Source organism: Oxyura jamaicensis, chromosome Z, assembly GCF_011077185.1.
Source record: "Oxyura jamaicensis isolate SHBP4307 breed ruddy duck chromosome Z, BPBGC_Ojam_1.0, whole genome shotgun sequence".
In the NCBI taxonomy this organism is placed as follows: domain Eukaryota; kingdom Metazoa; phylum Chordata; class Aves; order Anseriformes; family Anatidae; genus Oxyura; species Oxyura jamaicensis.
In genome coordinates, this window is record NC_048926.1 from 54,774,309 (window position 1) to 54,788,263 (window position 13,955).

At 41.1% G+C, this 13,955-nt stretch overlaps 1 protein-coding gene across 1 annotated transcript in view; it reads right to left on the bottom strand.

Moving 5' to 3' along the window:
- The window catches only part of CPLX1 (complexin 1), a 128,038-nt gene that overhangs the window by 52,790 nt on the left and 61,293 nt on the right, over positions 1–13,955 (bottom strand). Inside the window, exon 3 of the mRNA XM_035309392.1 lies at positions 4,778–4,953. Within this exon, the coding sequence (XP_035165283.1) occupies positions 4,778–4,953 (176 nt within the window). The remainder of the gene's footprint in view (positions 1–4,777; positions 4,954–13,955) is intronic.

The window sequence follows — 13,955 nt, forward strand, 5'->3', positions numbered from 1 at the left end:
GCAGAGAATCCCACTTCCTACAGATGAACTTTTGATGACCAATGGGAACATGTACTCCCCAGTACAAAAAATGGGGAGTAAGAATTAATGGCAGTCATCCAGAGACAGAAGGACTCATGCTTAAATAGAACAGGGACTGCATATTCCACTGCTGTGTGACATGCTGTCTCCAGGAACAAATATCAAACCCCAGAATTCACCATTTCCCTGTTGCAAGACAGCAAAGGGACAAGCAAGTGCTGCACATTTCCTACTGCCCCACTGAGGCATACTGATGCAATGGGACGCCATTCTTCTGCTACCACGGCTTTAAACTCACAAAGACTCTTCTGCTTTTGTGCTCTGAATACAGAAAACAATACAGAGGGGGACTGCGAGAACAGCTGTGGTGGAATTCATCTGTGTGGCAGGGTAAAACCACCGCAGTTGTCTTTAGAGTTTAGATACTGCACAACAAATGAACTTGGGATACACATTGTAAGGGATGGCAGAGGTGAAACATTGAACATTTGCTTATTAAGCTAACAGTTCTGCTCATTGTGTGCAATGGGAGAGGTGAGGTTCCTAGTTGTATAAACAGTACAGGATCATGGCAGTAAGCACTGTGTCACAATCTCTACACAGCACCCAGAAGGGTCAATTGCATTTGTAGATGCACCTTTAATTCTTTCAGCCTTTGAATTTTCCTGTTTGCCACATTTCCATACTTCCCATACAGATTTCACGTTCAGCTTGGAGGAGGTCCTTTCAGCTTGGACAGAAGTCCTTTTTAAAGTAACTAAACTTTGATTTTGTTTGCCACGGCACATAAGGCTGGTCAAAGCCAAGCTAGGCCACACTTCTGCCTTTTGCTCTGAGAACTGAGCATACAAAAGCTACTGGAGCAGTTCATGCTCCGTCTCAAGTATGGCCTAAATTCAAACCTAAATTCTGTCTTGAAACCAAGCCATTTGGACAGAGGATCACACTCAGATCCTTTCTTGTTGAAACCCACCACAGTGAGGATAGCCTTGAGCTCTTGCTCCCTGTCAGCATGCACTCAGCAATGCTTATTCTCCAAACCAAAAGTAAGAATTCCAGGAAGCTGTGCTACAGACATTGTCTCACTAATAGCCTGGACAGGTAGAGTGTTAATTACGGAGCATGTCCTAGAGCACTCTCAGGCCTGAGTTCCACCACAGGGGTGGTAATAATTAATTATGCAAATAAGTAATTATGGGTCATTACAATGAAGTAATGAATTGAAAGCAATCAAAGAAACGAATGAAATTGTATTCACAGCCAAAGTATGCAAGTACATAACATAAACAAGGCTGTCTGTTTATGGAAGGGAGTATTCAGCCCAAGAGTACTTGAAATGAGATGGCTGCCCCAGCACGGCAAGCTGATGGTACCGGTGTGAGGCTCTGACCAAGATAGAAGGGATATTAGCTATCCACAGCACCACCACCTGGCCCATCAGGCACAGCAGCATCAAAAGCCCCATGAAAGCCCTGCTTGTGGCAATCAGGTGTGGCACCTCTCCCCAGTAACAGCTGTAGAAGGGTCCAGAAGATGTGTGAAGCAGTAATGCCGAAATCAAGCCTGGATCAGACCTGGATCAGACCAGAAAGCAACTCCATGCACAGGCATTAGGGTAGGAAGCGGCTGGAGTATACAGTTAGGTTTTTCACATTCTTTCAATCCATTTTCATATCATATGCTGAGCTTTAATATTGGGTAGGAGCTGGCAGACAACTGGTTCCAAAAAAATAATAATAATCAAAATGTCATATCTAAATGTCACCCCTAAAAATTATTTCCAGATGAAAATGTTTTGTATTTTTTTATGGAAATATATATATATATATATATATGTAAATATGCTTGGCTGTTGCATAATCCTTTCTTCCCTTCCCCTAGCTACTATGGTGGGTTGAGGTCATATGTAATCTCAATTTCACAGACTGGATTAAAAACCTGATGTTAGCTGAAGCATATCTACTTTTTCTGTGACAATTCCTTTCAAGTTCTGCCATGGCTCCCACTTCTTCCTGATCTTCCTGAAGCCATAAAAGAGAGATTGGATTCATCACACCTGTTGAAGTACCAAGGCAAAAAAGATGAAAACAACAAGAAGAACCTTTCTGTAAGCAACACCTAGAGTAATATTAACTGATTTGTGAAGCCATTACTCCCTGACCTGTGCCTGGAACATGTTGCAGCCACACTAAGGGAGTGTCTTTGTGGCTGTGTGTTTATAGCCGAGGACCCATATTTTCAAATCTTTCTTCTGCATAAATGAACTGTTCATAATCAATCACTCAGCTCAATTGCTCATTTCCCACTACTTTGTATAAGAAAGGTGCAAATATCATCAGAGAGTTCTATAATACTTAAAATTTCTTGAATTTAATTCATTCCTGCTGACAACAACTTCTGTTTTCTACCAGAGAGAAGCTGTGTTTTGGTTTTCTACTCCTCAATATTTCTGTTTTCATTGGAGTTGGTGAAGTTATAAAAGTTGTTTCTAAATGAACAAGTAAGGGAGGAAATGAACCAATTATTTTCTCTACTCTTTCAACATTCTTTTCACAGTTCTAGCCACCAACTCACTGTTGGAGACAAAGACTTGCATATCATCAAATCCATCTCTTTGTCAGGACAAAGTAATCTTTCTCTTTCACAGATCACTAAAACAAAAAACACAGAACAAAAAAAAAAATAAAAAAAAATCCCAAACCCAAACTGCTCCTTCCTACAGCTTTATCTGTCTTTTCTGATTCTGCAGAAAATATCTTCCTCTTTCAAATGCCATGCTACCTGGGATTATCCCAAGAGAAAGAAAACCAGAGGCAATAATGGAGCTCCTGTGTTTTCACAATCCAGGTGTCCTCCCCACAGCAGGAATTCCTGTTATTAATCTCAAGAGTAACCCACCACATCACTAGAAAAGCTGCAATCCAGAGCTCTGACTGAGGTCAAATAACATTCCTTCAAGCATCCCTGTTAACTCTCTCTGCAGAGCCAACCATTGCCACTCAAAACAATACTGCTCAGGAGTCAACACATTTCCAGGAGACTTCCCCACCTAGTAGTCAGCCTAACTCAGTAAAACCTAAATTGCTGAGAATATCCCAAAAAAATCCCCATTGGCTGGATGTTTCAGCCATCTCAGGCTGTCTTGCAACCCATTCTTAAATGTGTGAATTATGGTCTAGGTCACCTCTTATTTGTAACAGAGAACAACTAAGATATCTTAAATGCTGTCACTACAGTTTACCCAACGTCAAGGAAAATGCAATCCCCACCTATCTTGGTGAACAACTTAGTGGCATAGCAGAATGGACAGTGAGCAGTGAAAAAAGGCGTTATCATGCCTACCTGCATCCCAGAAATTCATCACACTTGTTTTTCTTAATGCATAATTCAGACCTGTGTCATTGCTTAGAAAAACTTACCCAGAGCACATTAAGGACATGCTGCACACACAAACATATTTATATTAAAATATTACATTATAGACATATATAGTCACATATATGTTCACAATATAAAACCAACACATTTTGACCTGGTGGAAGTTCTAAGTCTGTCTGCCTTGTAACTAACACCCTCTCTTTAATGATCATATGAATACCTTTCTCTGGCAAAGTCACAATCAGACAATTGCCTTTAAGTTCTATCCCTTCTAAGAAGCTTCAACCCCAAATTCCTTATTTGCAGAATAATTACTGATACCTCTTTCCAAGATATACTATGCCACCAGAACAATCCATCCTATCCGTGCTTCTGTCCTGAATCACAAAGATTGTGTCAGAGTTTCAGCCCACTGTTGATTTAGTCTTGTTTATGCACTGTCACTATCAGCTCTGTGGTGAGACTTGAAGCTTTCTCACAGATATGTTTGTAGGTAAGCTGCACAGAGTTAGGCACAACACGGGACCAAAGCTTCCACGTTATCTTTATTTCCAAGTTATCTAAGCTTTAGAACAAAATTAAATTGTTCTAGAGACAATTCTGAGCTGGTTGTGAGGCAGCAAAACTGTCTTCTCTGTGAACACATAGATCCCTAAAAGCTAACGCACAGTATCAATGGGTTCAGCAGATTAAGCTATTTCTCTAGTAAAGGTTTTTTTCATGTATTTCTTTTCAATCTCATCTTGAATCCTCACCATTATTTGTTTTCTTTTCACACTAAATTGTAATATTGCAAGAATCAACCATTAACTTCAGTAAAAGAAGAGACAGATTCCCAATGCTTAAGATCCTCAGATAAGCCTCTCTTTTCTCAAATGACTCCCTAGTGAGTAGTGGAAGCCTAAATATGAAAAGTAAAGTAGATCTGTCCCATTTCAACCATCAACACAAATAAAGCCTCCAGAGCAATACATTGAACAGTAAATACTTATACTCTATCTCTCAGAAACACAGTGAATGATGACAATTCTCATAAATGACAAACGCAAGCCTGGAGAGCACACGTATAGGGACAGAGAAGCCTGTAACATTCAAAATAAAGTGAGTATTGAATAGATGATGATGAGAAAACCAGACAGTTTTCTCCCCTCATCTTCACTCCCTGTCTCACCACTGCAGTGCTTCTCAGTGTGGGAGGTGTGTTTAACCAGGGACAGACCTCCGGGGACAGTGCACCAGATTAGAAAGTTCATTGTGGCAAGGTAATTACCTGGCTTTACCCAGGTGCTAAGAGAACTGGTTACAAATCAGCTGAAAATAGCAGTTCTCCACTGAGCATTAAAAGTCACACAGAGTGTGCTGAAAGCCAGATCCCTACCTTGTCTCTAATCCCTTGTCTCATAACTTCTCTTTCAGCCTCCATCTTGGCATATTTGGCTTTCCTCTCCTCCTCTTCTTGTCTGAGGGCTTCCTGTCGTTCCTCTTCTTTCTTGGCAGCATCGGGGTCTTTCTCCTCATCCCCACCCAGCATCTTCCCCATGTCTTTGGTAGCCCCTAGAAAAAAACAGAAGAGAAAGCTCTGTAAAAATGCAGGAAAACCATTATGATGCCAGCTCTCTCTGCCTCCCCACACTCGGGACATGCATGATGGATACACAATTGGCTTGCAGTCCTGAAAGGGGCAAGCTGCCATCCACAATGTGGTTTCACTCCCTCAGCTAAGTCTAGTGCATGAAGGTTCATAGAGTCACAGAATCATAGCACCAACTCGCTGTTGACAGAAATTACACATCCTGTGACAAGTAGGAGCCCACACCATTAGTAAACATTTGTTGACACTTTCTAGACTCTTACTGTGTATCACTATGAAGTAGCATCTCTGCATGTCTCTCATTTAACCTCAGACACCCCTGCCTCTAATGCATAGTATGCAAGTGGAACCTGGCTCTGCCTGGTTCTCTTTCTCCCCCCTGCATACACATTAGTCCCAAATTCTCAGTCCCTGTAAGTTCCTGAGCCAGCCGTTTGTTATTGTATAAAGCCTTTGCGCAGCCACACAAGTGGAGAGGCTTCTTGCATGCCCCTCTGTCCCCACAGAGCTGCACACAGGCCATTCAACCTGTGTTTCAGAGCTACTTCTATTGACTCAGGCAATCATCCAGCTAGGGAAGAAGGATGGGGGCTGGAGAAACAGGGAGTAATTTGCTGTGATGCTTCATCATAAGGGCACTGGGGAGCTGCAGCAGGACCAAGCCTCTTTATGTGGATGAAGAGAAGATGCATGTCCTTTGAGAGCTGTGTTGAACTTTGCCTGGGGCAGGAAAATAACCTGCACATTTACCATTAAACGTACCTTCACCCTGGAGGAAGGCTATTTCAGGGTAAAAGTAGTTGGTTACTCTCCTTACTTCCTGCACCAGGGAAGCCTCAGGCTGGTTCTTTGCTGGCTGAGATTTAGCTGAGTTAATCTGGGATGACCTTGTAACACACACCCACTTGCACCTGCATGCACACATGTAACATCTCCTGCCTCACCATTGTGAAACTACCTGGCCTTTTCAAAGGCTTAGGCTGGAAAGAGACACTGACAAAATCCTTTCAAATAATTGTTTGCTGGCTTTCATAAAGGCTAAGTGAGGGGAAGAGGTTTTCACACTCCCTTGTCTCTCCCTTGTAAGTTACTCTTTAAATGTGTCAACAACTCTCAGATACAAAAAAAAAAATAAAAAAAAATTTATACTCACTTGTTACTATCAGCCTTCTCCTAGTGAATATTTTGCCTCCTCCAGTTAAGAGTAAGAGTAATACAGGGATCTTACAATCATAGAATATCCTGAGTTGGAAGCGACCCACAAGGATCACTGAGTCCAACTCCAGGGTCCCCAGAGGGCCACCGGGACTCCAGAATTTTGATAGGAAATTCACTCATCCCAGCAGATGATTCTTTTTCTGGGATGCAAGAAAGGCCAACTGAAATTGCAAGCAAAATTTGCTAGAATTTGACCAAAAGAGGAATGGCAATGCAGCTTTGTTGGGTCAGTCATCCCTATAACAGGGGCACCACTAAGCAGCTTTTCTGTGTATAAAACACTGATGACCAATTCATTTCTGGATTCCCCTCAACAAAAACTTCTACTGATTATCAAGACTCCTTTGGGCTCAGCAATCTATCAGGTTTATCTCTTTTTAGCTTCCCTCCACTTAGAGCTACCCAGACAGTGTAATATGCTAGTTGCTTACGGACCAGAATTCAGCAGCAGAAAGAGATGATTTATTTTTCTCTAAGCACTGATTCCAGGCTATCACTATGTTATAATGGCAGCTCAGCTCATCATGTAAGGAATGAAATTGCATAGACTTACTTTTCTTTTATCTCTTAGACAAGACCAAGATTTTGAATATGTTAAGCATTTGATTTTACAGCCACTCAGAACACAAGACACCTACAAGAACGGTGATACATTTCCAGGATCCTCACAGGCTCTTAAATCACCCCAGATTTCAAAGGCACCTTTACACGGGTGAAATGCTTCATTGTGGTACTGTTGCTAACTATTTGGAAGGAAATGTATCATGAGAAGCAAAATTTTACACTACATTTTAATTCCAGTGTCTTCTGTTACTTTTGGTGTACAAAGCCTTTTTTATTTTATTATTATTATTTTATTTTTTTTTGGTCTCTTTTGTCCTAAACTTTGAGCTTTGCTGGAATACAGCTTTTATTTTAAGCTGTTGAGCAGTGAATGCTCCAGGGAATTCACTTCCATACTAGCTGAGATACTGCAATCACAGTCACAAGCTAGAAGAAAGAGAAGTTCTGTCCTCATGCCTTCTTCTGAAGTTTCCAACGAGACACAGGGGAAGGAAACACCGAATCTGTTAATATGGTACCTTCAGGCTTTTTGTACTTTTTTCACATCCCAACCATAACATCCACCTTGACATAAAGATGAGACAGAGAATATGAAAGTGATCGCAATCAGTGTGGAGCTTCAGATCAACACAATATCCAGCATCCCTAGATAAGACCACAGGAAGAATTCAGAAATGGCTAAACTCCAGGACAGCTTTTTGATCCTGACATCTTAAAGGAAGTAAAACAAGAGCAAACCTTTCTGGCTCTAATGAACAATGTATCCTCGCAGCAAAGAAGGTCAACAGCCTTCTGGGCTGCATTAGGAAGAATTTGCCAGAAGACTGAAGAAGCTGATCCTTCCCCTCTGCTCAGCCCTGGTGAGGCATTATCTGGAGTGCAGTGCCAAGTTTTGGGCTCCCCAGTACAAGAGTTCCCGGAGTGAGCCAGCAAAGGTCCATTAGGATGATTAAGTGACTGCAGCATCTCTCCTACAATGAAAGACTGAGAGCTGGGACTGTGCAGGCTGGAGGAGAGAAGGTTGAGGGGCTCAAGGGGTTTCTCAGTGGTATGTGTAAATACCTGATGCAAGGGAATGAAGAAGAAGGAGCTAGGCTCTACTCTGTGATGATCAGTGACAAGACAAGAGGCAACAGACACAAACTGAAATACAGTGATTCCCATTTAAACACAGGAAAAAAAAATAGGGTGCACAAAGAGGCTGTGGAGTCTCTCACTCTAGAGATGTTCAAAATTTCACAGGCCAGCGCCCTGACCAGCCTGATCTAAGTGACCTTGAGAAGGGGATTGCATTAGACAATCTCCGTGGGTCCCTGCCAACCTCTGTTACTCTATGATTCTGTAAGACCTCACAAGAAAGTGGTTTAAATGGTAAATGAAAGTGAATTTTGCATGGACAAGGGTGAGAAGTGCATACCCAAACTGAGCCTGCATCTGAATTGATAGAAATGAAATTCTTAAACTTCATGACCTCAGTCACAGGAGCACCATCTCCTTAGGCCCTTCAATTGTTCACTGACATTAATCAAGCCTTCACACAGAAAACATGAACTCACAAAATCAACTTGCATAAGTTGCAGTGCTCAATTGTTACTTGTTCAAAAAGAAAATAAAAGAAAAATATATCCTAAATGTTGATATGCGAAGATATTTTCTGCAAATGCGAAGATATTGAACAGGATTTCCAAAGATGACTTACAGAGAAAGAGATTAATAGGAACATCTTGGCTATTCTTAATTATGCAGAGGATGATGGAAATTTTGACATGCCATTGCTTCAGGTAAATTAATTAAGTCCAATAAGCAGAATTTCTTTTCCACAAAACTCATTTCATAATGCAGATAAATAGCAACCCATGCCTGTCTTCAAGAGAGCTGCATATGGGTGTGCTTAAATCCCAGAGGATGTCACGGAAGTTCCCTTCTCAGTCATAGGTGTCAGAGGCAGCAATGAGAGGGTTACTTGAAACAGCTATGCCCTGAGGAAATTCTGCAGGTGAAAACTCCTGTACACAGGCCAGAAAAAAGTAGCCTTAAAAATACGTTTCTCTCTTTAACATTCAATAACTATTCTGAAAATATCCTCCCAGTCAGAACTGTACACTTTGAAAAGAATAAAAGATGGCAACTCATTTTGCCCTGCCTTACACAACAGGAAGCTCATGAGCTGGCTGTTTTGGTGCTATTTGTAGCTGAGCCATATATAGACTAAGCAGACAGGACAACTGATACCTCAGTTGTTAAATCACAGCATGGTTTTTATGCCATCATCCAAACATCTGCAGCTAATCACACTGGAGAAGGAATGGGTCACTCCCTTCTGCAGAAACACTTCAGAACCAGAACTAAGAACATATTAGTGATATCACGGGGGAGAGACCTTTTTCATCAAGGCCAGTGTGCATATACCTGCTTACGGCTGGTGTACTAGATGTCTTCTCCCATTTTATTTACGGTTAAGGCTCATGGAAAAAAAAAAAAAAAAAAAAAAAAAAAAAAAAAAGAGAATTTGTCATTAAGAAAGCCCTGTAGCAAACAAGGGACTCAGAAGTCAAGCTACTTAATCACTAATTTGGTAGGAAGGTCTGGACTGGCATTCATCTGAAGACTTCATTAAACAAAGTACTTTCATATGCAAATTTTTTTATTGCAATGTGAATCATATCCAAAGGAATGGGATCTTGTCCAAGTGTTCCTGGCCAAACCCCTTATATGCTACAGAAATACCTGCAAATTACTCCCTCTGGCTGCTGCGACACAAACTTTATCTTGTATTGCAGTCAAAACACACACCGGCAGGTGAGATTCTTTTAGACAAAATATAAATTGTGCCTCTGTTTTCCCATGCCACCATTTAAATATGACACTGTATCTCCACCCTGTTTACCTTCCTCCAAGGAATTCATTACATATCCTAGTGTAAAATGAACTAGATTGGCTGAGAGAGTGGCTATCATCACTAGGGTGAAATCCAGCTCCGAACAGGGATGGCTACGTTCAGGTTTCTGCTCAGAGACGTTCCCATGTGTGCGGGCTATCTGGCTTCGCATTACAGCAAATGGAAGCCCACTATGCTCTTCGGTTTCCTCGGTCTACCACTTCCTACGAGTGAGGCTTCCCATAGAGCCTGAATCACAGACAAGCACATGGAGACCAAAGTTGTATCAGGCTGCAGGAAAAGCACACGACCATCTTTGGTGAGCCTAGGTACCTGTTTCCCACACTGATACCTCATGTAGACTCCTTGGCCTGTGTGTCTTACTCTGCATGCTGTATGTTCACCTACTCTGATCTAATAAACAGATGACTTGTAAACAGTCAGGATTGGTGAGTATCATTACAAATTAGGAAGAAATTCTTCACTGTGAGGGTGCTGAGGTACTGGCACAGGTTGCCCAGAGAAGCTGTGGATGCCCCATCCCTGGAGGTGTTCAAGGCCAGGCTGGATGGGGCTTTGAGCAACCTGGTCTGGTGGGAGGTGTCCCTGCCCATGGCAGGGGGTTGGAACTAGGTGACCTTCAAGGTCCCTTCCAACCCAAGCCAATCTATTATTCTATGATCTAATTAACAAGTTGAGATCCAGATTTACATGTACATCTTGGTTTAGAGACAATTGGAGTATAAACCTGAAACTAGTATACAGAAGCAGAAGGCAATAAGGAGACTGGATGACTTGAGCTTTTCAGGATCTCTGTCCAGGCAGATCTCCTGTGCTCCCTTCTGGATTCTCTTCCAAGACTTACAGTCTGTATGTTATGAGCTTTTCAGACATACCTTGCTACATCCCCCTTCATCAGTCTCTTCAGCTATTAAGCAGCAATGAAATTACAATCTCACTAAAAGACTATGTTTTTCAGAGGCACACACTGTAAGGCAGCTCCTAATTTCTTACTTTTTTTGTGTGTCCACTTCCTCCCAGTGATGCCCATTTCAATGCAGAGTTTGGTACAACCCAAAACCCAGAAAGTTACCAAAGTTGTCATGAACAACAGAGGTTACAAACTACATAATCCAAAATAACTGTATTCAGCCTGACAGAAAGCCTGGTTGATCTATCCTATTGACAGAAAGGGGGAATGCAGAGAGGGGCCTGGCACATAGGGATCCAGGCTGTCACACTTGTTCCAGAAGCACAGATCTTCCTCTTATCACTACAATAAGAGAGCAGCCAGGAAAGTTTTTTTTATTTTTTATTTACTTTTTTTTTTTTTTTGCCTGTACCCACATCAACCTGCTGTACTTTGCAAGCACAAACACTAGTCCTACCTCTGCTCTTGACCCATTTGGGAGTAGAACAAAACAATAATTTTTAGAAATGTTTTTGAAACAAAGCAGTACAGCTCTCTGCTCACTGTAGAAAGCTGTTTTCTTGCAAATATTTGCACATCCCATCAGTGACAAAAACAAAGATTTCTCTTATATCTGTCTCCTACTTTGTCAATTCGGAGATAAAGGTGCAGGGTCTTTTATTTCTGCTGTTTTATTAGCCATCAGATACTATTTTCCAGCAAAAAAGGTAAATGACACACCAATTCTTTCAGCTGAAGAAAGATTGACTTTCTCCTATTAAAATGTCAATAAAAATGTAACAGCCTTTCAGGAGGGTATCACACGCTTTTCAAAAATAGTACTTGTGTGAACAAAATACTGTGTGTAAACATTAGTACTGAATAGCTCCAAAGGAACCATCACAATTTATCAATTAACTAACACACCTACAGAAACACATTACTGATTCCTCTTTTGTAAACAAACAAATGATGCCAAGTTCACTTAAGGAGTTCACTTGAGAAATTATAACATCTCTGAAAAGGCCATTTTCTGCTCTTTTTGTTACAGCAGGGATCTCTGGTAAGGATCATTATCATTGTATTAAGTGAAGAAATTCTTAATGAATTTAAACCTCGAAGCTCAAAGTAAACATGGAACTTCTCCTCTATTCACTCTTCCAGATCTACTCAGTTGAAGTGTCTTATACAACTGAGAAAGAGCATGTCAGTCTCTGTTTCTGCTCCCTGGGCCAAGCTATGGTCTTAGGTTTATTTCTGGGTCAGTGAAATGCTTATCCATTTCAGTGTTAAGTTTTCTGAAACATCACAAAAAAAAAAAATAATAATTGGAAGGATCCCAGTGAGGTCTGTCTGAACACATCGAGTGATGAGCTATGGATCATGAGTAGTCTCAAAGTTATCCAAACGGCCACAAGTACAGAGTCCAAAAGGAGCACTCAAAGCTTCAACTTACTTTGTTTATAAGGTATGGATTCGTTTTTTGATTTTGTTCTCTCCCTCCCAGTGGTTATATTTCTTTCAAATAAATGAGAATACAAAGCACCAGTCTGGTCTACTCCTTGTCCCAAGGGCCAGACTGATCTATGGTATTCCTGCCAGCCCTCTGTCTGACCTGCTATCAAAGGACTGCAAAAGCAGCAAGGCAGTGAATACAGCTGCAGTCAACAGGTAACTGGCTCTGCACTGCTCACCACACTGCAGTATAATCTTGGTCTTCTGCTTTCAGTCTTCTTTCGTTCTTCCTCCCCCTTAATTTTCCACGTTGTTGTTCTGCCTGTGATTTTCTCAGCATCTGTAGTAATTCCTTTTCCTCAGACTGGTGGAACTGACTGAGCTCCTTCTGCTTTCTGAGTGTCTATACTGGGATCTAAAATAGTCCCAAATAACAACTGACCAGGAAAGACATAAACTGAGGATACTCAGCACTTGGAACAAATGCTTCCGAGGCCCATATCCAACATAACAGGTGCCAAGACAGACAGAAGCAAAGGTGAGAAGCTATTCACAGAACCATCTTTGTGACTAGATACTAGGGGATCATTTGGGGGATCAAGACATCAAGGTGATCATGTGCACAGTATCTTTTATGCAGCTTTACTTATTCCAGATTCTGGGATTTTTTTACCACTCCCTGGTCTGTGTTCAGGCTATAACACAAAAGCTCTGCAACCTTGCTATTCCCTGTGCTTTCTTCAGAAAATGATCCTGTCCCCCACTCACACAAGCAGGCTTTTGCTCTGAGTGTCCATGTTCACACAGAGCAGATGGTATTTTATGGTCCCTAAGAAATTTTGTTTCAGGCATTCTGCAAGGTCAGTTTTCTCTATGTGGCATTTTATTTCAGTCTTTCTTTCCTTCTCCACCTATCTAAAATGCATTGCTCAGAGGTCTTCTTGTTGGGAAACAAACTCGTAAGTTGAGCAAACTCTGTGTAATGGTACTTGAAACTTTTAAGGGTGTTTGGAGGTATTTGGCACTCCAGCTATTTGGAGACAAATGCCTCTTCTCACCACTATGGGCATGCTTGATTTCCCGTGCACACACCAACACAGACTTTAAAAGCTGATGTTGAAGGCCTTTTCCAAACTTGACGCAAATCCACGTGGAGGTACACAGAATTTTCCAGGAATGATTTTTCCAGCATTTTCCTGGTGTTCACCCTGTAGATGTTCAGCTCCAAACTGAACAAGACAGCTAACGTGAACAGTATATAGCAATCTTCCTACTTTGCAAGCTGCTGGACAGTCTTTTTCAGCAGATAAAATAAAGCAGTCTTTTTAGAGCAAGCCTCACCAGCCTATATCATCATCCTCATTGTTTTGGCTAAAATCTTAGGGGTTTTTTTGTTTGTTTGTTTGTTTGTTTGTTTTTTCTTCTGAGAAGTCTCCATCTCTGCACAGTGGTAGTTTCCTCTGTGGAGCACAGCAGAGCTGTGTAGAGCACAGTACTTCCATGCAAACCAACAACTAATCCCAATGGCACTCCTGCATTTGTGCAACAAATGGATGTTATAAATCTCCCTTCCTTTTTTCTCTTCCTAGCTCCCAAATATCAATCCGTATATATAAGGGATTTTTTTTTTTTTCAGTTATTAGATTATTTATTCCTTTGCACTACTGCTAGGCCCTTTTAATTCTGCTCTAACAAGAATTAAAAAAATGCCTTTGAGTAAATCTAAGCAATGTATATGGAGAAATAATTTTCAGGTGACATTGGTCTGATTTACTGTCAAACCGACAGTGAACCTATTTTGGATATATGGAGCTCTCTCTTTCCTTCTTTCTTTCTTTCTTTCTTTCTTTCTTTCTTTCTTTCTTTCTTTCTTTCTTTCTTTCTTTCTTTCTTTCTTTCTTTCTTTCTTTCTTTCTTTCTTTCTTTCTTTCTTTCCTCCT